The sequence below is a fragment of the Callionymus lyra genome, chromosome 11, assembly GCF_982586985.1.
Source record: "Callionymus lyra chromosome 11, fCalLyr1.hap1.1, whole genome shotgun sequence".
NCBI classification, from domain to species: Eukaryota; Metazoa; Chordata; class Actinopteri; order Syngnathiformes; family Callionymidae; genus Callionymus; species Callionymus lyra.
In genome coordinates, this window is record NC_141828.1 from 25,919,726 (window position 1) to 25,947,709 (window position 27,984).

At 36.5% G+C, this 27,984-nt stretch overlaps 1 protein-coding gene across 3 annotated transcripts; it reads left to right on the top strand.

The window, feature by feature from the left end:
- The first annotated feature begins 501 nt into the window (after positions 1–501).
- Positions 502–26,301, top strand: sack1b (scaffolding CK1 anchoring protein B). 3 transcript variants are annotated; one of them, XM_087802991.1, is made up of 5 exons: positions 502–606; positions 18,244–18,711; positions 21,367–21,531; positions 22,804–22,928; positions 23,840–26,301. In XM_087802991.1, exons 2-5 carry the CDS (start codon positions 18,253–18,255, stop codon positions 25,743–25,745), a joined length of 2,655 nt encoding a protein of 884 aa, XP_087659117.1. In that variant the 5' UTR covers positions 502–606; positions 18,244–18,252; the 3' UTR covers positions 25,746–26,301. The 3 variants fall into 3 exon arrangements, with proteins under 3 accessions (XP_087659117.1, XP_087659119.1, XP_087659116.1); XM_087802993.1 differs by lacking the exon at positions 502–606 and adding an exon at positions 16,418–16,586; XM_087802990.1 differs by lacking the exon at positions 502–606 and adding an exon at positions 16,418–16,557.
- Positions 26,302–27,984: the final 1,683 nt, after the last annotated feature.

The window sequence follows — 27,984 nt, forward strand, 5'->3', positions numbered from 1 at the left end:
GGTTTATCCTTGAGAGTTTGTCTGAATATGGAAATCTTGCCGTTAAGACTGATGGAATGAAGCTGGAATGTAGAAATAGAATGTCATTGTTTTAATACTTTGACAAGGAATACACGTATAGTGTGAGTAGAGTAAGTGCAGCCAGATTGTTGCTAAGTGACACACTTGGAAAGTTAAAAGGTACAATTAGAACAACTATGCCTCTTTTGAAATCCATCTCACTGTGGGCACCTTGTTACTGGAATCAAATTGCCCCACAAGTTTCTAGCTAGCGACCATTTTTAGGTCATACCCCAAATTGGTCTTGTTTTGTGAAGCATGACTTTTGTATCAGAGCCTCCACTGTTGCTTCCTCTCAGTACATACATTTTGGGAATTGGGGGAGCTGTGCGGTCAAAGGCAGTCTGGGGAAATAGCTTATTTTTGCTTTTGTGTAACTTTTGGTTTCCTTCCAAATTCCTTCCCTAATTAGGGGCTGGGACTCTAAGACGGTCTTATTACAGGCAGACGACCGGTCAAGTATGACAGGCCTGGATCTGCTCCACCAACAACATCGACCTATTCAGGATAAATTGCTCAACCATTGATCATGAAAAGACCCTTTCAGTGAGTATATAAAGGCTTGTTCTTGTTATGATTCAATAGCTACTTTTCTATATTTTTCTCAACATTGTGTACTCACACCACAAAAAAATCCTTTGTTGTGTTTAAAACACACATGTTTCTGATTCTGAATATCTGTAAGATAAACCTGCCAAGATGGCTCCTGGTGATACTGATGAAAGGAAGACTGTAACATTAACTTTCTGACAAACCAACTCAAACTGAGATGAGGCTTTTGAAAATAAGATAAAGACAAGTAAAGTATTTTTTCCTCCTCCTACCCGATCGATGCAGATCAGGTATATTGTCTGTTTATGAAAATCAAATAAGATAGTAGTAATCTCTAGAACTTGACTCTGGTGTTCCAGAATTTACAGACCACATGATTCTTGATGTAGTTACTGCTTTTATTTGTTTGTAACAAAAATATGTCCAAACATCAGCTTTAAAAGCTGCTGGAGTCCACTGTATCCTCTCGTCCTCAGTCATTGCTGGTGTTTGGTCCACTGCTGGATTTTGTACCCCCATGACGTCACATGTATGTAAACAATGTCATGTGACTCTCATTTTTACGAATTTTATAATTCAGTGGACTAATAGGCGCGTTTTAACCCTTGATTTAATGAATTAACATATATGTCCAAAAAGTGCTGGTTGTTTTAAAGTCGAGTTCACATTCAGGAAATCACGATTTTATGAAGTCCTGCATTCCAAACACCTCATTTGCATATTGCCGAAATGTGCTGAAGCTGAGGAGCAGCGTTTACAATGGAACTTTCATGGTTGAAAACAGGACAATTATACATAAGGTAACACGAGGACACGACAAACTGCTTATTTTAAAGTTGCCTAAACCTGTTTCCTCAGCTCAACAACGAGTGTCTGAAGCAGACAAACTTTACGGACGCAAGCCTTTACTTTATTAACCATTACATTATTAACTTTTGTTCATTGACGACTAACTAGTAAACAATATGTACGTAAGTCCAATGTTGGCTTGTTTTGTTTTGTCTTTAACTGTTGCTGTCCCATTATTGATGAAAATAAACATTAAAATCCTTCCCAAACTTTCATTTGACTGCCAGGTGTGTTGAAAACAATCATGATTAACTATGAATATGTGTTTCTGCAGGTGTCCACTGTTCAATTAACCACATTTTCACAAGTGTGTTAAACCATGTCAAAAATACGTAACACATGATTTCATAATTGTTGAAATGTGTTTCCCTGCTCAGCCAGTTGGGATGTGTGTGTCTGTCTTTAAAGGTGAGCTTTAGCTGAACATACAGAAGATCCCATCATCTTAGCAGTCTTTGATTTAGCTGAAATGTGGTGAAGCGGAAATTTGGTGAAGTCATTTTTTAGAAGCTCTTATGGTCAACCTATTCAACCCTGCAAGTTTAAAATTCCAAGATTCACCAACACTGAACAAACGTTGAACAAACGCTGTTACCTTGTGTATGATTAGTGTGTTTCCAAACATGAAAGTTCAACTGTAGCCGCTCCTACTCAGCGTCTGATCTGCTGAAGCACTTTTCAACAATATGCAAATGAGGTGTTTGGAATGCAGGACTTCATTAACTCATTATTTCCTGAATGGGAACTCGACTTTAAAACAACCAGCACTTTTTTTTAGACATAAACGGTTATTCATCAAATCAAGGTTTACAAAGCGCCAACAAGCAATTATTAGTCCAGTAAATTATAAAATTTGGTAAAATGAGAGTCACTTGACATTGTTTACATACATGTGCTGTCATGGGGGTACCAAATCCAGCAGTGGACCAAATTCGACATAACACCAGGAATTTAATTCTTCCCAGGTGATGTAATAACTCCTGCTGGAAGACGTTAAATAATAACTCAAAAATGAAAAAAAAAAAATGAAAAAACAAAACATGGAAGAGCTATGATAAAAAAGGAAATACAATTTAACCCCACCTCCAAAAAAGGAATCCATTTAGTGCTGTGGATATTGATATTGGTATTTTTTCACACCCTAATACAGAAGCAGAAGCAAAAGATTATATCTTCGATTACAGGAGCAGCACTATTATGGTGACTTGCAGAGAAATACTACAGTGGTTTGCAGAGTAATACTAACTACTATAGTAGACCATGTATGTATATAAGAAGGTTCAGAGTAGACTGTACTTTCTGAGGAGGCTTCGATCATTTAACATCTGCAAGAAGCTCCTCTGCATGTTCTACCAGTCTGTGGTGGCCAGTGTCCTGTTCTATGCTGTGGTGTGTTGGGGTGGGAATGTGTCCAAGAGGAGTGTCAACAGGTTGGACAGGTTGATCGGGAGGACTGGCTCTGTGGTTGAAGCTGGACTCACTGGTGACAGTTGCTGAGAGGAGATCATTGAACAAACTACTGTCCATCATGGATGATGACAGTCATCCTCTGAACACTTTCATCAGTGAGCAGAGAAACAGAATGAGTGCACGAATGCTCCTACCCAGGTGCAAAACAAATAGACTCAAGGACTCATTCATTTCTCGGGCTATTAAATTCTACAATTCTGAGTTTGGGGGCAGGAGTGGAGTGAGAGTATCTGGATGTTCTGTTCTATGTTAGTCTTTGTATCCTTTGTCTTTGTTGTTTTTCTTTGACCTATGTTCTTTGTCTTTATCTTTAGACATAGATTGTGTCATCTTGTTCTTTCTCTTTATGTTCTTATTCTTATTTTATTTTTTATGTATTATTTTTTATTGTTTATGAAAAATTGCTGGCTATTGGAAAAAAAACAATTTCCCGAAGGAGACCTCCTGAGGGATCAATAAAGTTTTACCTACGGTGGCTCGCAGAATAATACTTTGGTGGCTCACAGAGTAATACTACGGTGGCTCACAGATCAATAGCACAGTGAGTTGCAGAGTAATAGTACAGTGACTTGCAGAGTAATAGTACAGTGGTTCGCAGAGTAAGACTACAGTGGTTCGCAGAGTAATACTTTGGTGGCTCACAGAGTAATACTACGGTGGCTCACAGAGTAATACTACGGTGGCTTACAGAGTAATACTACGGTGGCTCACAGAGTAATAGTACAGTGACTCACAGAGTAATAGTACAGTGACTTGCAGAGTAATAGTACAGTGTTTTGCAGAGTAATAGTACAGTGACTTGCAGAGTAATAGTATGGTGGCTTGCAGAGTAATTCGACAATTTCTGATGGAGTAATGCTACAGTGACTTAGTGACTGAAGGAGTTATATTACGTTGACTCGCAGAGTAAGACAGTGATTCTTAGTTCAGCTTCTTAATATATCAACATTTTGAGAGATCAGAGTGTTCCACATAAAATCAGTCGGAGGTATTTTAGTAAAACCCAAATGAATATACATTATACATAAGGATAATAAGGTACACAGACAAGAAAATGCATATTTGAAATTAATGGTATAAATCAGGCCAAATATTACTGAACATCAGATTAAAATGCAATATTATTGATTGATTCATCTTTATTCCTACCAAAAAGGGGAAATTTGGGTATTGGAAATATTTGGGATATATTATTATTATTAAAGTATTACATAATAAATAATCATGATGATATATGATTAGCGTGTTTCCAACAATGAAAGTTCAACTGTATACTGTATACTGCTACTCAGCGTCTGATCTGGTGAAGCACATTTCAGCAATATGCAAATGAGGTGTTTGGAATGCAGGACTTCATTAACTCATGATTTCCTGAATGTGAACTCGACTTTAAAACAACCAGCACTTTTTTAGACCTATATGTTTATTCATCAAATCAAGGTTTACGAAGCGCCAACAAGCAACTATTAGTCCACTAAATTATAAAATTTGTTAAAATGAGAGTCACGTGACATTGTTTACATACATGTGCTGTCATGGGCGTACAAAATCCGGCAGTGGACCAAATTCGACATAACACCAGGAATTGAATTCTTCCCAGGTGATGTAATAACTCCTGCTGTATAGCGGGAAGACGTTAAATAATAACTCAAAAATGAAAAAAAAAAGACTGAAAAAACAAAACATGGAAGAGCTATGATAAAAAAGGAAATATAATTTAACCTCACCTCCAAAGAAGGAATCCATTCAGTGCTGTGGATATTGATATTGGTATTTTTTCACACCCTAATACAGAAACAGAAGCAAAAGATTATATCTTCGATTACAGGAGCAGCACTATTATGGTGACTTGAAGAGAAATACTACTGTGGTTTGCAGAGTAATACTACGGTGGCTTTCAGAGTAATACTTTGGTGGCTCACAAAGTAATACTACGGTGGCTCACAGAGTAATTTATTTATTATTTATTGTGACAGATTAGTAGGAGTGAAATCTAAGTTGAAGCAACAAGGAGCTCAACAATACTTGCACTTGTACTGTAAGCAAGATGTTTCTACTCCTTAAAGTAACATGTAAATTGACTTTTGTTTGCTTTATCTGGTACTTCATTTCCTCACAACAATTCTTAATTGGTCTTTTCTCCAGAGTGGCTTCTAACAGAAAATATTGACACATAACCCAAAGAAAGAAAGGCACATTACTAGACACTGGAGTGCATGGTAGACTCTGCTGATTACGACGGACAGTTATGAAGACGGTAATACGAGCAAAGCCTCAGAGACTGATTACTCTTCTTCTTTTTAGTTAAGAGAAATGAGTAACTTCTGCTGCCACAAATCTCAAGTTCAACCCACCCACTGTGTCCAAGACTCCTACTGAGGCAATTCTAATTTTACGATTGTATTTAAAAAAAATACTACAGAAAAGAGTTTGACATACAGTAATTGAAAACAACATTTGAAGTAGGAACTTCTTTGATTTAGAATCACAATTGATGTTGTTTGCTTGTAAAAGTCTGTTTTCCTCATCTAATTTTTGTTGTTTCTTCATTTCTTGTCTGCCTCTTATTTAATGGTTGCTCTTTTAAGATCAAGTTCTTGGACAATCATTTTAAGCAATAATTTGGTGATACAATACGGATCAAGATACAGGGGCGGCGATACAATATATTGTGATATTGTAGGAACAAGGATATATTTGTAGTATTGTTGAGTACTTGACTCTAGTGTTGCAGAATTTACAGACCACATGACCTTAGATGAAGTTGTTACTGCTTTCATTTGTTTCAAAATCAAAATATGTCCAAATGTCAGCTTTAAAAGATGCTGGAGTCCATTGTATCCTCTCGTCCTCAGTAATCGATGGGATCTCACCAGTTCTATTTCTTTTTCTTTTAGCTGCATAGGGCGTGGTAAATACTACCATAGAAAATAACTGGTAAAAAAAAATATATATATATTACATATATTAAATATAATATATATATATATATTTATATATATATTAAAAGCCCCCCCAAAAAAATAAAAATGGATTTGCTGTTTAATATTGATTCAGTGCGGCAAAGAGATAAATGATTTTAATTTAATTATCCATGTTATTATTTACACCGAGATAAACTTAGAAATTCTATAAAAATTATATTTTTTATATTTTTTACTTGCATGATGTCATGGTATCATTATATAAGTCATTATCCTTGCGATAAATCAGAGTTTTACTTCTTTGTCCTTATGTTTTCCCCCTGTATCTGTCTTTTTCTCATCCCTTTCTTTTTGGCTTGGCTCCATCAAATATGTTGTTGAGTGACCTAGTGACGATGAGTCGAGCCAGAGAGTTGAGATAAACTCCACAGGGGACATCAGGGACTGACAATGTAACAATTACCTCTGACTGAAATGCCCATGAAGATTGATATACATCAATCTTCATCAGCTTGATTAAGAATTAGATGCTGTTAGATATTTTACCAATATAATAAACTACAATAAATTCTTAATTAACCAATATACTAAACTAGTAAATATTTTAAACTAGATGTTTTCAACATATATTTAAAACTACAATTTACAAATGTAGTCAACAAATATTTGAAACAACATCAAAATATTGTCGACTGTAGTTGACAGATATTTTACCAGTATAAAACCCTACTATCAATTATTTACTAACCAATATACTCATCTACAATCATTTATTTAATTCAGTTATCAAACATTTAAAAATATAATCAAAATGTTTTTAAAAGTAGTCAACAAATATTTTAACTACAATCAAACCATATTTATAATAATGGGCTAACAAATATGTTCAACTACAATAAAATCATTTTCAACTAACCAATATATTTAACTGCAATCCAATAATAGACAGTTTAAAAGCAAAGCTCAATATCTTGTTCATAATAAATGGGGATTGGATTCATAAAATTTCATTTTCAATTTTTTATAATTGATTTTATTGTGAGGCCTGAGGATGTTCCTGTTTCTTACTAGAAAACAAAAGGCTTCCACTGGATAAATGTTCTTTTACTGTATTTGCTGATCGTGTTCCGGATAAACGTTTCCGATAAGATGTAACGCAAACACAACCTGCTCAGACAAGCGACAAACTCCCCCAGGGCTTTAGAGGGAGTGATGGTGACGACTGTCACAAGAGGTGAGGCTCCTTCAGGAGAAGAAACTCCCTGGTCTGCCTGGATATGTTACTCAATCTAAACACACCCCGTTTCAAGACGAAGCTGAACAATGTCGGCAATATCATGTTGAGTGTCCAGTGTCAGGTGAGTCACTGAGGAACTACCTGAGGTGTTGACGCTTCCCCTGAGAAATCTTCTTCTCGCAGCTCAGATTCCATCTTTGCATTGACTCAAATAGCTTAAGAAGACTTTCTTGCCCTCAAAGATCAGTCTTGAATACAAACCTGGACCCAGACAATCATGATATTCAGTGTTGAAAATGCAACTTAAGCTTAATATTTGTTTATTTATTTGACAGTTTTGACTTTTATTTGAGCTAACATTTGCATGTTCTTTTAAGCAGCTCTTAGTAGTTTTGTGTACCTTAATATTTTTGTACTAAAATAACTTACATATAAATAACACATCAACTTAAAACTAGTTGAATGACTGACATATCGTGACTTGAGGTGTTTTGTGTGAAGTTCTTGGGGATGGTGTGAACATGCTACATATCAAGCTGGTTGTGGTGGTGGGGGGGTGGGATGTTTTTTTACATGGGGAAATGTGGTCTCCCGGCTAAACACTACCACTTTTGTCCACTGGCGTCGCTCGACTTAAAATCGCATAAAGCTGCTTTAAGGTCTGACAGGGGTTTTTAATGTCTCCAAGCGTTGATATAGTCTGTTTTGGATAGTGTGTTTACGTTCCTTCTATATACTCCACACCCCTGTGTATTTTCTGTTTGTGTGTGTCATGGGTGTGTCTTCCCACGCTCGACACAGCTTGCGCTTCCAGTTTACCTACCGGCTGCGAGTTTGTCATGCTGCACCGGATTGTCTGCCAAAATGTTCAGCCATTTATTTTCTGTATTCAAAGAGTCGCGTGACAACTACAGAGCAGAAGACAGTTTAAATACAACAATGAAAAACTCTAAATGAGTATTTTATTCATACGTTAAACTAAAGGAGATGTTTCTCATCAAGGGAATTCTAAAAAGAAGGGAAATTATCTGGTATTATACAATATATTTATGATTATGAAAATACAAGGCAAGACAAGTCCAGGTGAAGTGGAACAAAAAAAAAAACAACATTTGATTTATTTTTAATTATAATACTTTCATTAAATGTAGCTGTTTTGTATTTGAGGTGAAGAAGTGAGTGAAGGCAGGGTCGAAGGGGCAGTCAAACATAAACTAGTAATTACAAATTATAAAAAGAATGGTTCTATAGGATTATAGTTGTTGTTTTTTTCTTATTTAGAGGTCTTTATTTTGTACTGTGTAAGAAAACATACATTCACTAAAATATTGCAGTATTCATATTTCTACGATACTGTATGTATATTAAAACAAAAGAATTACCCAAAATGTTATGATTTGAAAGCCAAACCATTTACATTTTATTTCATAGTATTTTTTTATGGTATGCATTTCAATAAAGAGCATAACAAATACAATATTTTGAGCAATCATTACCTCCTGTGCAGCTAAATGAATAATGAAATCCTGAGAGATGCTGCCTATGACCTAGGACAAGAGGATACAGTGAACTCCAGCAGCTTTTAAAGCTGATGTTTGAACATGTTTTGGTTTCAAAACAAACAAAAGCAGTTACAGCTTCGTCAAGAGTCATGCCAGAGTCAAGTACTCAACAAAACTTTAAATATATATTTCTTCCTACAGTATTACAGTATATCACAACATATCTTATCATTGCCACTCTATTGTGATACTTGGCGAGATTCTTGCCAATACACACCCCAAGTATTTTATAGAGATTATACCTCAAAATTCTTATTAAAAATCAATAAATATCTCAATTATTTCTGTTTATGTCGTAAATATATGCAAAAGCGTTAATGTGACAACTCCTGATCATTTACTTGAAGAAGAAGAAGCTGTCTAGTTCGTATCTTGAAAAAAAGACGAGCAGATGTGTGGAAAAGTACTGTAAACGTCTTCTATGTACAAAATAAAACCTAAATAGGTTTCGGCTGCCTCGTGGTCAGCGCAGTATCAGGTGAAGATACTTGACATTCAAAGCATTGTCGCGTTTCAAGTCTAAAGCACTGTTGATCTCAAATGTAAGTATTTAACTTATTGGCGTGAGGTGGAGTCTCTCCCAGATATAATGGAAGACAGGTGTTGTACCTGTGTCCTCTGCAGGTTGTCTTATTCAAACACCTTTAAGGCACATGGAGGTATATACAAACCGCACAACATAAACACTGCCCCGAGGTCGTTGTCTGCTTATAGATGGATGGTTTTGAACTTTGAAGCATGAAAACTATCTTTGATGACCTTTTCTATACTGAGGCTTCTTACTTCACTTATCTAGGATCGGGTCGAGGGGGCATTAGCTTCTCCCCTGTGGTCTCCTATCGGTGGGACATGCCTTGAACACCTCCATAGAGAGGTGTACAGGAGGCATCCTAGTCAGATGTTGAAGATACCTCAGCCAACTTCTCTCAAGAGCAGCGGCTCTACTCCAAGCCTCGCCTTAATGGCCATGCTTATCACCCAAGCTATGTCCTCTAGGTCAGTACCTACCGCTTGTGATCAAAGCTGAGGGTAGAGATGTAGATCAACAGGTTTGCTGATCCCTTTGCCTTTTGGATTAACTCACTTTGTACCACCTTAGCTCCATAAAGTTACGAAAAACAATGTGTAGGGTGTAGAAGGAGAATCATTTTATCGTAAAAAATGATAAATGTCATATACAATGACAAGGTGTAAAAAAATATTGATATACTTAAATATCGAAATATTTATTTCCCACAATGTTTAATTTTCTTTTCTTTTTTTAAAAAAACAATGATTTATCTTAAAATGTTTTTATTTATTTTTACTTTTTTACAATTAACATACAAATATTAATGCCGTTTGTTAATTTTTTTTTTGCCAGGATCTTGCAGACAAATGTTAAGCTGCGAGATCCCAGCGATGACTGACGACACAGTTGACTCTAGCAATTTTTAAGGCTGATTTTTGGAAATATTTTGGAACAGCAGAGTCAGGTACTCAGCAATACTCCAAATACAGTATATACTTGTTACTGCAGTATCACAGTATATCGTATCGTTGCCCCTGAATCGTGATACGTATCTGTAGCCATTCTTGCCCATACACACACCTACTTGCAACACTGTCTGATTGCTTGTTGTTCTCACTTTAACTGAGTTCTCTTTGTTCTGTTTTGATTAACTACTAGTCCTGATATTATTTTCTATGAATTAAGAGTCAGATCAAATATAAAACTGGATAACCATCTCCATCTCAGCAAAATAATTAATTTCCTGAACAAAGTAATAAATGAACATCTGCATGTATACAACAAATGGATTAATAATATTTAATTAAGCAAATTAAATTAAACAAAATGAAAGTTAGCTTGTTGAATACTGATATTTTTAATGAACAGACTCTCGGTCTGGCTGCCTGTGAATCCATTTTCTTTGTTTCCTGTTGAAGGTAAATTAACTGTCATCTTCAGAGTCACCCCGAGCACATCTGCTGGTGTAATGATAATTAAGTTTGTGCAGCGTACTTCAGATTTAACACAACTCATAATCCACTACTTCTGCAACTATGTGCTGCCATGTTTGTTATTCTACCATACTGTATTCAAGCAGTTGTATCAGAGGCATTGGCAAACGGCCGCAGAAACAGGAGCTGCTGCACAAACAGGCTTGACTGACAGAACCTTTTACAAATAATTGACTGTCTAAAATTCAAGGGAAATGCTGAGGAAGGCTTTCAGATAAGGAAGGGAGGGAGAAGGTAACTATGAAGTCACATTGCGAAATTATGGAAAAAATTCTGGATTTTACAGACAAAAGCTTTTTTTCTATAAACAGAAGGGAATGATGGGCGATGGATAATAAAAGGGATATAAAGAAACAAATGTCCAAAATAAGACAACCATTACTTGCTTAATTACTTACTTCGTTTTTTCTCCCAAGCTACAAAGTTTACCTCACAATCTTTAAACTGACCTGCCAAGTAATTTTATGTGGCCTGTCTTCAAGATAAGATGAACTTGGATGAAAGATGTTAATGATAAGAGTAAACTTGGTATATGTTTTGCTGAAGGATGACAAACAAGAGTAAATGTCACAACACGATCTGGGGCTTATAATTAATGCGTTTGTGTCTTCTCGTTTGGACTATTGTAATAGTTCATGTCTAAACAAGAAGGAGCTGTCTCGCCTGCACTTAATAGAGAGAGTTGTTCATGAAAAGTGATTCAGAAACAGGAATTCACTTCTTCTTCTTCTTCTATTTTTTTCGAGTCTAAAATGAACATGTTTGGTTCTACATTTCATTTCTATTGTGTGTCAGTCTGCTGGTCCTGCTGCTGTGTTCTTGAAGCTCTTTAGGGACTTTTTAACTGCCATTATTCAAATGGAATCTGTTCTTATTCTTGGAGACTTCAATCTTCATGTTAATGACGTCACTTCTTGCTCTGCTAAACAACTGTTATTTTTAACTGAAGCCTTTAATTTTGAGCAACATGTTTCTGAACCCACTCATCAAAAAGGCCAGTTTTTACTCTTGTCCTGGACATTTCTAATGTGTCTGTACATGATGTCCATCTGAGTGAGCATCCTCTTGTCTGTTTAACTTTGACTTCATCCCTGAGTCTAAGCCCTTGAAAGTTAGGTCTCAGAGGCGTGTTATCTCAGCCGATACTGCAGACAGTTTTTCTGCTATGTTTGACCCTCTTTTCTTCAATAACTGCCTTAACGTGAACAGTTTGATTCACTGTTTCACTAATCATTGTGTTGAAATACCGTATAAAATGGCACCTGTTAAATCGAACTTGAAAATTCTGAAAAAACGGTGCCCTTGGACAAATGAAGATCTCCTGAGTCTGAAGAGACTTTGTCGAAAGACTGAGCGTCTCTCGATGTCTACTAAACATGAGGTGCACAGACTTTAATTAAAAAATGATAATTTAAAGTTGATAAGTTGACTCTTTATCAAGAAAGAAGATAAAGATTGTTACAAAAGTGATTCACACGATTTTATCTTAGATAAAATTTATACTATTACAGCAACAACAAAGAGTTGTTTTGTTACACTGTGAAGTGAATTAAAAAAATAAATAAAACCTGTTCTTGTTTGTTTCCAACACAACTCTAAGTCTGTTATATCAAGCAAAACCCAAATGTCAGCTGAGTTACAGAAGCTTGACTGCATCTCTCCTGCGCCACATAATCCGCCGACTGATTGTTGTATTGAGTTTGACAGATGGTCCAGAGATAAGATGTCTTCTCAAACTCTTTTCGAATTTTGAGCTCTGCTACAGTGACAATAACTATCAGTGGGCGTGGCTAAAGTAAAAGTAAAGATAAGTAAGTAAGTAAGCAATTTATATTTGTAGAGGAAGTTAAGAGTGACTATAGTTAAAGTTGTCTATCGTACTTTACTCAAAGTATATGTAGAGTGGAATAGAACATTGCATTCATCTAAACTATAAAAAGTAAAGTAAGTAAGTAAAGTAAAGGTTAATTGTCACAGAGTCCCAGAAAATCAAGGAAAAGCCTGCGCAAATAAGAATATCTTAATATGTTTCTCGAAGGAGTCAGTAGATGGGAGAGGAAGATCATTCCAAAGCTTTTTCCACAGACCTAAGAGCCCGAGCTGGGGTGTAAGGCTGGATCAGATCAGTGATGTAAGGAGGAGCCTGACCATGAATAGCTCTGAAAGCAAGAACCAGAATTTTAAAATTGATCCTGAAAGAAACTGGCAGCCTACTGTTCTACTAGAGCGAGTCAGAATTCTCGTTGCAGAAATAATAAAGCACCCAAAACAGAACCTTGAAGGACTCCACACAACAGATCTGCTGATTCAGACTTTATTTGATTGGCAAATACACTGAAACTTCGCCCAGAAAGATTTAAAGAGAACGACTGTGGCACAGACCCAGACAGTCCCACTTCATCCCTCAGTCTTCTCAGCAGGAGCTGGTGATCAACTGAGAAATAGACCTGAAATTCCTGAAAGGTCAGTCGGGTCAAAGCCTGGATTTTGAGTAAAGGCTCCACAATGGCATGTTTAAATGCACTGAGAAAAAACCCTGTGGAAAGGGAGAGGTTGACCATTTTGGTAAACCAGGGGCCAATTACATCAAACACTTTAATAAAGTGACAGGCTTAAAGAAAACAAGGTGGAGACAGGCTCAGTGACAGCAGGGGTCCCACACAAAAGTGGAGGGATTTTCTCTTTGATCAATTTAATTTTGTCAGTGAAAAATCTCAACAATGCATTGATGTCAGCTTCACAGAAGACAGGCGTGATTTGAGGAGCAGGAGACACGAAATAATTGATCGTGTCAAAAAACACTTTGGAGTTTTTCTTATTTAATGTTACCAGTTTCTGAATGTAATCAGATCTGGCAGTTTCCATCATCTCATTGAATGAGGACATCAGATCACTTAGTTGAGGTCTTTGCACCTCAAGTTTAGTGGACTTCCAGAGACACAGTCTCTTCAGACTCAGGAGATCTTCATTTGTTCAAGGGCACTGTTAATTCTAATTGTCAAGTTCGATTTAACAGGTGCCACCTGATCCAGTATTTCAACATTTAAGAAAAGAGGGTCAAACATAGCAGAAAAACGGTCTGCTGTATCAGCTGAGATGACACGCCTCTGAGACCTAACTTTCAAAGGCTTAGGTTCAGGGATGAAGTCAAGGTTAAACAAGAAAAGAGAATGATCACTCGGATGGACATAATGTACAGATACATTAGAAATGTCCAGGACAAGAGTGTTAACTATGTCTAAAATGTGGCCTTTTTGGTGAGTGGGTTCAGAGACATGTTGCTCAAAAATAAAAAGCTTCAGTTAAAGATAACAGTTGTTTAGCAGAGCAAGATGTGATTTCATCAACATGAAAGTCTCCAAGAATAAGAACAGATTCCATTTGAATAATGGAAGATAAAAGTCACTAAAGTCCTTTAAGAACACCATTGTAGGACCAGGCGGACGGTAGATTGACACACAATAGAAAGGACTTGCAGAACCAACCAAGATCATCTGACACTCAAAAGAAGTGAATTCCTGTGTCTGAATCACTTTGCATGAACAACTCTCGCTATAAACAACAGCCAAACCACTCTCACAACGACAGAGATGGGGCTTCCCTCCAACAGCGCAGCCAGCAGGACAGAGTTAACAATGTGTTGTTAATTCTGTCAGTGTATAGTCTCTGTGTTTTGACCGTGCTGTCACAATATTATCCAGGATTCTTGCCCTCATACTTCAGGCTGGCACATCCTCATTTCTTTAATATGATGACCTCTTTGGTCTAAACGCAGGATCCTTTAAATGATTCACTTTGTTAAGGAGGTCAAATGCTTTAGGTACAACTCCAGATCATCTCCCAACGTTCAGTACACCTTCCATCCTACGCCACCTTATGTTTTATATTGTTTGTTACCCTGGATTCCTTTCACCTGAATCCCACCTTTGACACCACTTGCAGTGTGCTTGATAGATTTTTTGGGTCCTGGAGCCTGCATCCTAAAGACCCAGTCATTCCAGTGATCCTTGCTCAGAAGCATATGGCATTAAGTGTCCTGTTAAGACATTGGTGGTAACAAATTGAGATGAAAGAACCTTCATCAACTTAACATACTCTAAGATGTGTAAAAATTCTTCAATATATCTTCCAGAGTGAAATATTGAAATATTTGTACTTAGTGGAGTTAGATACTGTAGATAGATAAAACTTTATTGATCCCTCTAAGTACTTAATATTAATGTTTTTATTTGTACATTAGTCAAGATTTTCCTAGTGTAAATGTGAGTTTGTGTTAAACAAGGTATCATAAGTAAAGCTAAGTAGAATCAAACATTTTTCAAAAGTCTTGAATCTACAACTAGACAAACCAGTAGATTATAACTCTTTCTCATTTCTTATAATTTGATCGTCCTGAAATTATTTTCTTAAAATGACCGACCAGCCTTTGTTAGGCTTAATATCATCATCTTGCTTCACCTTGCTACTGGTTAAACACATCGTAAAAAAGATGTTTTTGTTTTTCATTAGATCATTTAATATACATTAAAATTTCATAATAACATAAACAAGCTTTAGCTTCTCTAAATCACCTTTTTTTTAAATTAAACTAATTTGTAATTTTTGACATTTAAATCTAGGTTAATCAAAATAAATTAAAATAAATGTATTTTAATTAGACTACACTAAACATTTTTTCTTTTCTATACATGCAATCTGAATTTTCAACTATTATCAAACAATTTTCAACTATAATCAAACAATTTTCAACTATAATCCAACAATTTTCAACTGTAATCTAACAATTTTCAACTATAATCAAACAATTTTCAACTATAATCCAACAATTTTCAACTGTAATCTAACAATTTTCAACTATAATCAAACAATTTTCAACTATAATCCAACAATTTTCAACTATAATCAAAAAATGTTCAACTATTATCAAACAATTTTCAACTGTAATCAAACAATTTTCAACTATAATCAAACAATCTTCAACTATAATCCAACAATTTTCAACTGTAATCTAACAATTTTCAACTATAATCAAACAATTTTCAACTATAATCCAACAATTTTCAACTATAATCAAAAAATGTTCAACTATTATCAAACAATTGTCAACTATAATCTTACAATTTTCAACTGTAATCAAACAATTGTCAAGTATAATCAAACAATTTTCAACTATAATCAAACAATTTTCAACTGTAATCAAACTATTTTCAAGTATAATCAAACCATTTTCAACTGTTATCAAACTATTTCAATATATTTTAGGGTTTGAATAAGTTTTGTTCAGTTGTTAAAGAGAGAAAAAAAAAATCAATTGAAATCAATGAAATTGACGGATGATTTTATGTTGTCACATGTTCAATTTTGGGATCAGTTAAAGAGAAATATTATCCGAACGATTCAATAGGTGTTTATTAGAATAAGCTCCTGTGAACTCGTCGAACTACCTGAAGAAAAGCTGCCAAGATAAACAGAATCATGGGTCAGGATATTTGAAGTACAGACTTGCACCTGTCGGCGCAGCTGCTTTTTCTTCGAGTACAAAGGGGTCAAAGAACCAGGAAGCTATTATTGTCTGTGTGTCCGGGACCACTTCTACCAGCATTCATCAGCTCTGTCATTATCTCCCTTCATATGTGTGAACTTTGTCCTGAAGTGAGGAGAGGTGTGGCTTCTGTTCTCAAACAGGTTTATGGTTTCAAACTAAAGCCTTCACATGTCAAAACTTGAATCCACACCCTCAACTGCAGACAACTCACCGTGTCAAAACGACTTTGTGTCTTGGTGTCACTCAGTAGAGAGAGCTCCCTCAAACACTGAGCATTGCTGGATGTGGCGTGGATTGCAGTTGGAGATTTTGACGGCTGTCGGAGGATTTTTTCACTAAGTTGTTGCTCGTGATGTAAGTTTGTAGCAGGTCTTGATGGTGTGGTGAGTTAATATACTTCTCTCACGTTTAAAAGTGACGTCAGGTTGACCTCTAGAGGTGGACCATGTGGTTAGAGTTAAATTTAAAAAAAGTTATCGACAATCAAATGAAGTTGTTACATCTGGTAAATATTTAACATTTCTCTCTTCTTGTGTTTCACTTTATATTGAGCCAAGCCACTGACACTCGAGTCGCAGCACATGGACCAGGATAAACTTGTTTATCTGCTTTTTTCCACTTTTACAAAAGTGTCTAAATTGACGGCTGTCTTGACAGGAGAACAATAAAAAAAATTATCTTCCGTCATAGATAATTTTTAGTGGGCAGATCATTGGTTACAGCTCATAGCACGTGTGGAACGTGAACGTTTTCTGATATGTACTTTAAATATATATTTTTTTAATCCCCAAGAAATAAAACAACATAATTTATAATAAATAATACTTTTTGATATAATAATAGGTAAATCTTATATTTTCGAAAACTAGCCCTCAGAAGGTTTAGCGTTTTGTTTTGTTTTTTATTGCGGTTTCGTATCTTGCAAAAAATCCCTGGGCAACACCGGGTACTGAAGTAAGGTGACTGGCCTTAATGATAACATTTTCATTGGTGTTAGTGTAGATCTGCTTCCTCGTGAGTTATGTTCCAACAACAATATGTCATTGTGTCATCAAGGCTTAAGAAGTTGAGCACCGTCAGATGCTGCTTGATATTTTCCTTTCAGGCAATAATGTCATTGCTTTATTGCCATCCAGATAGTTTTTTTAATCAGGCGGGTGGTTGAGCTGACAAGTTTGGTTTATTCGTTCAGTGTGAAGAAGCTTCATTGTTGCTGAGATGCTTTGATTTTTACAAAAATAACAAAAATAAACGTCTGTGATTTGTAAGTTGACAGTGTATGAAAAGCATTTGATGCTATGGTAAAATTAAAATGCAATTTGTGGTTTGAATTTATGATTTTATTACGTGACAATTTCCCTTGAGCAGAGCGCAGCAGCAGTACAAGTGACTACTGCAAGCTCCAATGAAATGGGTTAAAAAGTTATTTAGCTAATTGAGTATAAATAAAACACAAGGATCATGTGGCGTCCTCGGTGGAAGTAAAACTGTCTTTATTCATTAAAAATATTAGCTGCAGCTATTCTGATTTGTATATTATAATAAAATTAATAACTGATACCTTGTATACTAATCCCACTCTTTTTTTTTTTAAATTTGTGCTTATGAGAGCTCGTATATTGTATATCAGCAAACAATGTTTATTTTGAATTTGGATCTAAAACTTGCATGAAATTCGACCCTAATCAATCCCGGCAGGCAAGACCTAATGATGGGATGATTAAGATTAAGGCTATGGGAATTCCTACAAATTAAAAATTCCAACATATGTTGCCCCTCAATATTCTCCCAATAGAAAACATCATTTTCTGTCATGTTTATTTTACGTTTATTTGGATAAAGCTCTCCCTAAAAAATGTAATTGTGGTGGTGTTTTTTTCAAGTTCTGTTATACTGTGGAGTTATTATTTAATTCTAAATTGTAAAAAAAGTCTTAAATACAATTTACCGAATATTACTTCAGCATGGGTTTGGATTTACAGTCAACAATTCAACCTGAATCTTGTCTTCTTCATGTAACAACTTGAGTGTCTCTGACAGGACTCTCTGATGATGCCTGGAGTGATGGACTCTCCAGAGTATTCACTGCTATCTTCGCTGAGAGGCGAGTCTGAGGACTTCATCCAGCCCCACTACAAGGAGACTTATCGCCTCGCCATCGAACGACTGATCGTTGGCGGGAAAGAGAAATACCTAGATTTCCTAAAGGGAGAGCGCCTCGGATGCTTCCTGTCGGAGGAGGAGCTCGCCTTTATCTGCGACAATGCCAAAAAGCCCCCACCTCAAACTCAATCAGACCCCATACAAGGGTCACTGGACACCCAGTCCTCCTCAGGGACCTACTGGCCAACACACACTGATGTGGACGCACCGGACTTGGAATTGGGCTGGCCAGATGTTAAGCACGATAAACTCCAGACTAATATAGACCTTCTGTTTCATCCACCGAGACCAAACAGCCCGACAATCAAAGAGGTGATACGGAAGAAGATACAAGATGCTCGACAGGTAATCCATCTTTCACTTCTTCTTAAGTCAAAAGCCCAGGATTTCCTGAATAAAGATTTTTCGTTCAACCCTATATATTTTTTAATCTGAGTTAATAAATTAGGCCTCAGCACTCTTACAGTAGAACGCCCAAAACCCAGACAGAATTCACCTGCACATGTTTTAAGACTTCCTTCTCAGCAACACGATCCTGAACGACCAATTCAAAAAAAAAAAAAAAACACTGATAATTTCTGGAGGAAAGTGGGTAAAAGTTAGCTGATCTCACACAGCTGAGCGAAATAAAGAAAGCAAGTTTATTGAGTTAAAAAATTAATCCAGACACTTTTCTTCAAAACAGAACACGATCACACACTGATGGGAGAAGGCCGCAACAGGGCAATTGAATTTAAGTTTCTTAAGCGCAGGGACACAACAACTCAATTTTATAGGATTTGGGATTGAACGCACAACTTCCTAGGCTACAAGCCAACTTTGTTACTGTCTGAGCTATGTCGCTATGATTCTCCGTAAAATGTGAAAATCCCCCCCCAAAAAAGGGAAAAAAGCTCCCACTGTATTTTTTTTTTGAGGCGATATTTTTATAATTGAAGTTCTAAAATGCTGTGTTTCATACCATCATACAAAGAACAATGTCAGCACATTCTCTTTTAATATGTACACTGAGGCGCAAATTCCTATAAAAGCAATTTATATAATCTGCTAAATTAAAAATGCAAATCCTTTAAAAGCAGAAATCCAACATATGGGGATGAAGTGAACATTTTTGACGCCTGCCTGAGGCTTTTACAGCTATATATAATATATATATATATATATATATATATATATATATATATATATATATATACGTAGTATATATCTCACATCTTTGTAGGTGCTGGTAGTGTCTAAGGTCTGCAACTTGTGCCTCATAAAGTAAATATGAGGCATGAGAATAAATGAATGTTATGTAAAGAGTAGGGGGGGAGTAAACAGACTCGCTCTGGTAAAAAATGAAATATGATTTGAAAAAAAAAACAACCTTGTCGAATTTTAATACAGTATCATGAAAAGAATATATCGTGATATATGGCCAAACCAATATTTCACCCCTTTGTGTTTCTTTCCTTCAACCTCAGTTTTACTCTTATTAGAAGTGTCTGTGTAATTGTTAACGTGCATAATCTCAGTTCCTTACCTTATCTGAAACACTGACATCTTCAACATGAACATTCATCTTCTTTTATCTGAGCTTCTCATCTGGTGGGCAACATTAAATTACTTGGTGTATGTGGGGCAAGATTTGGCCCCCATACCAGAGCGTTGTAATAGTTGTCGAACGGCCGGGGCAACCAATGAGTGACGGGACAAGACGAGGAATAAAGTTAATAGATTGATCGAAGAGAAATATCTGTGTCTGAGGGACATGTCTTGAATGTCCGTGTTATTTGGATTATTTTGGTCCTGCAAGGAAAAGTGAGCACTTCATAAGACTCGCAATCATGTTTGAGTCAAGTGGTTTAGCTAGCAAGGGTTCAAGAGGCCAATCAACGTCTTGGGGCCTGATTGGAATCTTTTGGATTTATTTTTGCAGACAGTAAACACAACTTGTATACGTGTTCTGCTCTTCAATCTGTTCTTTTTCTTCGATTGTGTCCTGTGTTATACAAACCGTTGCCTCATCACAAGCCTGTGACTTTGAGCATTTAAGTATAACATAAGTCAGAGCCATTTACCAATTCACCAACACAACAGATCCAATCTGTAATCTGAAATGATCTGTATCCCTTTTAAATGAAGAAAGCAATTAAAGAAACCAATATTCTTCCTATCTATATCGATTTTATTGTCATTATACCATTTTGTCTTAAAAAACTGTCCGAACATCACACACATAAACAAGACTAGTACTACTTTGTAGCTTCAGTGTAACCTTGGGTATGTTGTTTTACATTATGAAAGTGTTAATGGACCTAAAAGATCCTTCAAGTTAAGAATTCATATTTATAGATAAATATACCTTTTGCATTCTGGTAGAAGCTACATCATTTGGACCTAATCCATGCACAAGTGGCTACATGATTAAAAGCGTCAACACCCCTGGTTTGGATGTATCGCTGCATAGTTGCGGATCAAGATAAACAGAAGATAGGAAATAAATGAGAGGATTGGAGACATTTCGCTCTCCTTACATTTGCTATAAGGCTATAAAACCATGGAAACCTTTGTGACATGATAGACAAGCCTCACATTTATAACAGACATTCACATTAGGATGACTTTTCGCCTCATTAAAGGATCATTTCTTCTGCCCTCATTTGGAGAATGATGCTTTTCAACCTTTGTCAAGGTCATCTGGTCATCGCACTTGGACAATTACACCAGTCAGTCAGAGATAAAGATTCCTTTGAGAATGAAGGAGAACATTTTTTAAGATCAACATTAATCGGTTTCCTCGTACTTCTTGAGATTGACAAGGTCACAATGATGGAAAACTGCGTGGTTGAAACTGCATTACAGTTTTCTTTGAACTGTTATATTAATAAAACCTTTAAGTACAGACATGCATTCTGTTCAGCATCTTTTTATTCTCCTTCACACGTTCGATGTGAGGAAATAACTGAAAGTATATTTTTCCCTGCAGCAATTCATGTATTCAATTTTTCTTCGCAGGTCATTGCGATCGCGATGGATATGTTTACTGATGTGGATATATTCAAGGAGGCAGTGGATGCATCAATACGAGGAGTTCCTGTCTATGTGCTTTTGGATAATTTCCATTTGAATGATTTCCTCACGATGGCAGAAAATTACGATGTCAAGGTTCAGCAACTCAGGGTAAGTGTTCCCGCTGGACTGAAAAAAAGGTCTTTATAAACTCCAATGATTATTGACAAGGATGATGTAATAAAAACACATTTGAAACCAAATAACCTCAAAACACTGAAAGAAAGTTCAGGTGGGTTATGGGTCTTACAATTGCTTAAAGGATCTAAAAGTATTCAAATCATCTTCATTTAATATGGGGGGTACATTTAGTCACAATATGACGTGTTTGTACGATAAAAAAAAGCTGAATATTCTGAATTTTATCTTTCTATTTCATCTGTCATCCTTTTATTCCCTTTTGCTTTACCCCCTAAAACCTCAAAATCCAAACTTACTTAATGATAGCATACCATACATATAGATACATCCCATAACTTCGTTTACCATAATTTATATAGACACATTTTCTCAAACATCAACAGCAGCCCTATAAGCCTTTTTTTTTATTATTATTATGTATTAATTGGAGTTTTAGTTACTGACCTTAAACTGTGTTACATGGCGCTCAAAAACCTCAAAAATGTTACGAACCAATCTCTGCGAGGCTCCATAGTATTACACTGAGGAATACTACGAAGTTGCACTATATTTATTTTCTACTTTTATAACATTTATTAACTGATGAGGGGAAAATAACCTGTAGACAGTTCTAGATTTTTCTAAGCGCTTAAGATTTGTCTGTGTAACTGTTAACACGTGCAGGTATTGACATGGCTATATTTGTTTGGAAAATTGTCCATTAAGCTAATTTATACATTATTAGATTAATATAAACAATCTTTGCTTATAGAAAACCTGTTTTGCTGATTTTAAAAGATAATTTAAAAATGAAATTGAACTTAATTCACTCAGTATGTGATAAGCTTATTTAAAGACAGTAATCAGTTTTTTATTTGTCTTTTGCATGAGGGTTAATTGAAGGCTTCAGAGAAAATAAGGAATGTATTGTGTTGATTTATAAAAGAGACCTTCAGCTTCCTAACCAATAATTAGATCTCCTTTGAAGTCTGTGCCACCATTGTTTCATTTCTTAAACACAGCGAGGGTATAAACTATTTGGCGCCACATTTTGTGCTGCCATGAAACATTTGCAAAACGTCCCACTTATTCACCTCCATCCATCTGTTAGTCCTGCTTGTTTATCTCGATCACAGAAAAAAAACAACATATTCTACAAAAAATCATGGTTCTGATGGTGGATGCAGCAGATTTCAAATCACCATGGTTTGATGTTCTGGAGGCAGCAGCCAATGTTTCACTGATGATTTTGTTTGCTTACAGAACATGAGGGTGCGCACCGTGAAAGGCCAAGATTACCTTTGTCAGTCAGGAGCTAGGTTCCATGGAGCAATGAAGCAGAAGTTCCTTTTAGTCGACTGTCACACGGCAGTTTACGGCTCTTACAGGTGAGAGAAGCAAGTCTGAAGCTCTAAACAAATCATTGTCACATCTATTAAACTACTGTCAGTGTTTACTAGATGTTATTGTAGCTACTTTAAAAATAATCACAAATCATCAGAATATTTAATGGTTGAATTTAACATTTCAACTGTTGAAACTCGTTTTAGATTTAACAATCATTTATTTTAAACAGCTTCAATTACTTTTTATTGAATTATTAAATGTAATATGTTCTTTATTGAAAGGTTCAATTATTAAAATTATATATATCAAGAAAACATAATTACACATAGAGTTTAATATGTTAATTCCAATAATTCAAAAATTAATTTCCTAAATTGAATATCTGTTCCCCTTAAACGGTAATGTAAACATTTCCTACTAGTATACAAACATTTTATATTGAATTTAGAAGGTGATAAATTAAAGAATTTAGGATTTTTTTCTTTCAATATTTGGAATTAGAATATTTAACTCTATATGTAATTATTTTTAAAATATTCAGATTTTTACATTCAATTTATAAAAATCATAATATTTCAACCTTTCAATAAAGAAATAATTCAATTCAATTATTCAATAAAGAGAAATATAACCTGTTAGTATAAACATTTTTTTAAATAAATGAAATGATTGAAAAAAATAAAATTGTCCTATTGAATTAAGAAGATATATTTAATGATTTTAATTGGAAAATAAAACTCCATATCTAAATAAACAAAAACAAATTCAACCTTTCAATTGAAGAATCATTTATTTTTTATATATATATATATAAAAATCGTAAAATAAATTATAATTTAAGTTAATTCAAAATTTTAAGATTTTAGATGTAAAATCTGTTAGTCAATATTTTGAAGGTAATGAAATACTTCCATACTTTTAACTAAAGTGTTGTTGTTTGTTTTTTCCACAGCTTCACGTGGTCGTTTGAAAAGATACACCGAAGCATGGTTCAAGTCATCTCCGGCTTTCTCGTTAAATCGTATGACGAGGAATTTCGGACGTTGTACGCCCAGTCGACCGTGCCGGTAGAGATTTACCCAGCAGATGCACCGGTCCAGATGAACGGCTCTAATGGCCGACAATTTTTGCCGAATACGATTACAGCTTCAACTCAGGGAATGGACCGAAGGGACCAGCTGAGGCGAACACTGGACACAGTCTACAGAAGTGTTGACCAGAAGCAGGGCATGAGAAACTTCCAAGAAAGGCTCACAGAAAACAAGTACTCCGACAATTGGCAGAGGTTCGACAACGACCTTGATGTTCAAAACCACTCGCAACTCCAGTTGGCGGAGCCGTTGCCTTTTCGCAAACGGCACAGCTACGCTGGCGGGAGGGAGGATGACTACGCTCCGAGGAACCTCCGATCACCAACCAACATGACAAGGACAAATAATTTGCCTCCAGATGGTTATTTAAAAGTGCAGAACATGTACAGGGGCCAGAACATGCGGCGTTCTTACAACGGCCTGGACAAACAAGTTCTTTCCATACATCAGAACATGCCGACGCTTGAGAAAACATCCAAGTCCTTCATGCGTGCATTGCGGATTGAGGCCTATCTCAACAACTCGGATGCTCCCCTCAGAGAGTCTAATGACTATCTTGACCAGCAAGACCTGATGGACAAGTCGAACACCTTCATGCAGGGTCGAATGAGGACCTCTCTGGCTTTTAGATCCACAATTCCAGAGCAGATGGAGCAAACATACATTGACGCAAAAGGAGCAATCACGCCACAGCACTACTCATCCATCGAATGGCATCCTCCTGCATCCGCGCAGAAAGGGATGCCAATGGACGACTTTGTGCCTAAGCGTCAAATGGATGATCCTCGGACATACCTAAGTTCCCCCCCGCCAAGAAATGATTACCATTCCACATACAGCAGCCTGGGTCGATCAAAGCCTGACCCAATCCTGACCAATCCAGAGATGTTGTTGGACAACTGGCACAAGAGGCACAGTGTGGCCGATCCAAAAAGCAACTACGAAAGGACCCGTGAGTCGTACGGCTCTCGCACTCGGATGCAGATCAACAGATATGCAGCCGGTATCAAAATGCAGAATGGAGGTTTCGGAATGAATCTGAACGAAGATCAGAGATCGGTCTCGCATTACGACGTCAAAAACATCAAAGACTCGTGCAGCAACAACTACAACAACTGGCAGGAGCCTCCTTCCAGGACTGTGTCGGAGGCGGCCCTCGACGAGAACCTCAGCGATCTAGCAATCAAGTCCACCAACACAGGCTCTCAGGATTTTCTCAAGAAGAGTACTAAGAAAATTAAATCCCTACTGAACATTCCAGGGAAAAGAGATGGCTCAGGGAAAACCATGGGAACACATAGCGTTACATCAGAATGCAGCACTGATACGCTGACAGCTCAAGCCCCCGAGAAACTGATGAGAGGAAATGTTTACAAAACCACAAACTCTGACAGGAAGTCTCCACCCGCTGATCTTAAATACTCACAGCCAGTATTCAGGTCTGAGGAGCTCAGACCACAATCAGACCTGACTTCAGAAAATAGACGCCGGGAAGAGATGACAAGGCCTGGTTACGTTTCACCAATCACAAGACACGACAGGCAAAACCGCCCGCTCAGCAGATTTGAGCCGTTTTGCTCCTTGGAAAAGAAAGAAACAGTACAGAACAGACTCAGCTACAGGAGCGCAATGGCCATGGAGAAGAGCACTTCCTACTATACAGAAAAGGAAGAAGTTGAGCCCCAAAGAGCTTCCAGAGGTCAACATGACAATAAGTTTGAGAAGTTCTTTCACCGCGTGGGAAATCTGATCCACAAGAAACACTGACAAAAAGGACAAGAGTCAATGCTGACAGATATAAAAACTCACCTTTAACAGATGTAATCCACAGTTGTTGTTTTTTTAAAGATTGGATCACATAATGCACGGACTAGGGAACTCTTGAATTCCACCCAACAACATAAATAACAGAACTGTAACAGTGAGAACAGTCTCTGCATTCCTATTTTTGTGTATTAATGAATATAAGAAGAACTGTCTGTGTTGTTTACACGTGGGTCTTGAAAAACAAATGACGCACAAAAAATAAAATACATGTTCAGAATGCAAATTACAGTTCTGTTAAATTAATAACGTACTGAAGGACATTCATGTGCATGATTTTGCTTGTTGCCATTGTGCATGTACAAATATTTTTTGAATGTTCTGGGTATGTGTTATGAAAATGCTGGGAAACGAGGCAATAGTATTCTGGTAACATGTCGTTGGAAAACTTCCTCGATGGGCTTCTATGCAATTAACTTATTTCAAGGTAAAGTTGCAGGATGAAGCTTGTCGTGCTTTACAGAAGATGGATAAATAAAAAATAATGCTTTCATCTTAATCAGCTCTTCTGAAGTTCATAAATATTTGCTTGTCTGTTTTAGAGTTTCGAGAAATCAATCTGTTTTTGCTTTTAGCGTCTTTATCTCAGCAGAAATTATCTTTAGACCTAAAAGGATGTGGTCTTTCTCCAGTCGTGTTCTGGATTTGTCCTTCAGTCTCTCGCCAAGTTGTTCTCCCCCAAACAAAGGAAATGACTCCTCATGAGATGTAGAAACCTTTTCAGTTGGCTCTAGTCCAGGTAGGTGGTTAGATAATTGCCTTTCTTAACACTTATCACTAATCTTGTAACATTTAGAAACTTTTTATTGCCAAGTCAAGGTGCCAAGAGTTCATAAATCCGTCTGTAGCTAATTTCATCACGTATGACAAGTTGGACAAAAGTTAACAATAACTTGATGCACAATTGTTTCTTGAAACGAACACCTTTCACCTGAGGCCTATTGCACAAAAGTAGGATTGAGACATCCAGGATAAGTAAGTAAGCTGGGTTCGATGAATCCAAAACAAGAGCTTCCAGGCTTACTTGGTTGCACAAAGGCCAAGCCAGGATGAGCAGACACAGATTCATCAGGTGAAACCAATCCTGGATAAATTCAACACATGGCTTTCTCAACTAGACCCTGCGATGGATCACAGATTCACTGATGCACTATGGCAACAAGGGCAACAACACATCCTTTTAGAAGCCTATGAAGATCTCAAAGACAAAATTAAAAAACATGAAATATATATAGTAAAATTCCCAAACCATGTTCATATTCGGCTCATGCTTCTAAACACACTTTAAAGCTATAGGAAAAAAAAGGCATTTTTGTATCATGGTCTAGTGGTATGATCCTTCCTCTTGGTGCGGGAGGTCCTGGGTTCAAATCAGAGGTGACATTAAATTTTAGTCTCTCCCTCTACTTAGAGATTTGGCTACTGAAGGCTTTCAGTGCCTGAATCATTGAGTGTTAGCCCTGACATGTGATATAATTGTGATAAACGTGCTGTCCTCCTCCATGTGGCCTGCATGAGGAAGAAGAGCGCCACCTGCAGTGCTATCACTGATAGACAATGCTGCCATCTTCCCGGATGATGACAGTGGTCGGCTGGTCGGAGACCAGTATGTTTTGATTATTTTTGATAAGTTGAGAACTTAAGTAAAATATGGCCTGCAATGGTAAATAAATTAGTTATTTTTCATTGATTTGATTGAGTTGTTAGTACTCATTGTATACAGGCCTACATGGAGGCTCCTGCATCCTCGTCTGTTCATTTGTTATTTCACTGTGGGACTGCAGTTTTGAAAGGCAAAGAAAATTTGTATAGCCAATTTTTACAAACCGTTTGTCACAAATCAGTGTTTTTTTTTGCTTTGGTTTATCCTTAAATAAAGTAACATCATGTTACTCTTCACGTATCTATATGGTTTGTCTATAGTCTGGGGAAAAGTGTAAATGATATCTTATAATCTTAGATAATCAGTTTAAAACTATGTAAACTAATGATGGAGGATGAGGTCATATAGACCCTGGAACTTACCCTGGTCTGGAGCAGGCTAGTTCCACAGAATAAATCTCCAAGGTAACTGATGTCAAAACATATCCCACTTTCTTCAATCCCGCTTTGTGCAACAGGATCATAGATAAATTGAACCAGGGTAAGCCTGACTTAATCCCTTATCCCAATTTTTGCAATA

Bases quoted from the DNA above. Each gene is read 5' to 3' on its own strand.
- sack1b (XM_087802991.1), top strand. From the start codon at position 18,253: ATGATGCCTGGAGTGATGGACTCTCCAGAGTATTCACTGCTATCTTCG. The intron at 21,532-22,803 runs GTAAGTGTTCCC...GTTTGCTTACAG, and splicing joins TCAAGGTTCAGCAACTCAGG to AACATGAGGGTGCGCACCGT. The intron at 22,929-23,839 runs GTGAGAGAAGCA...TTTTTTCCACAG, and splicing joins GCAGTTTACGGCTCTTACAG to CTTCACGTGGTCGTTTGAAA.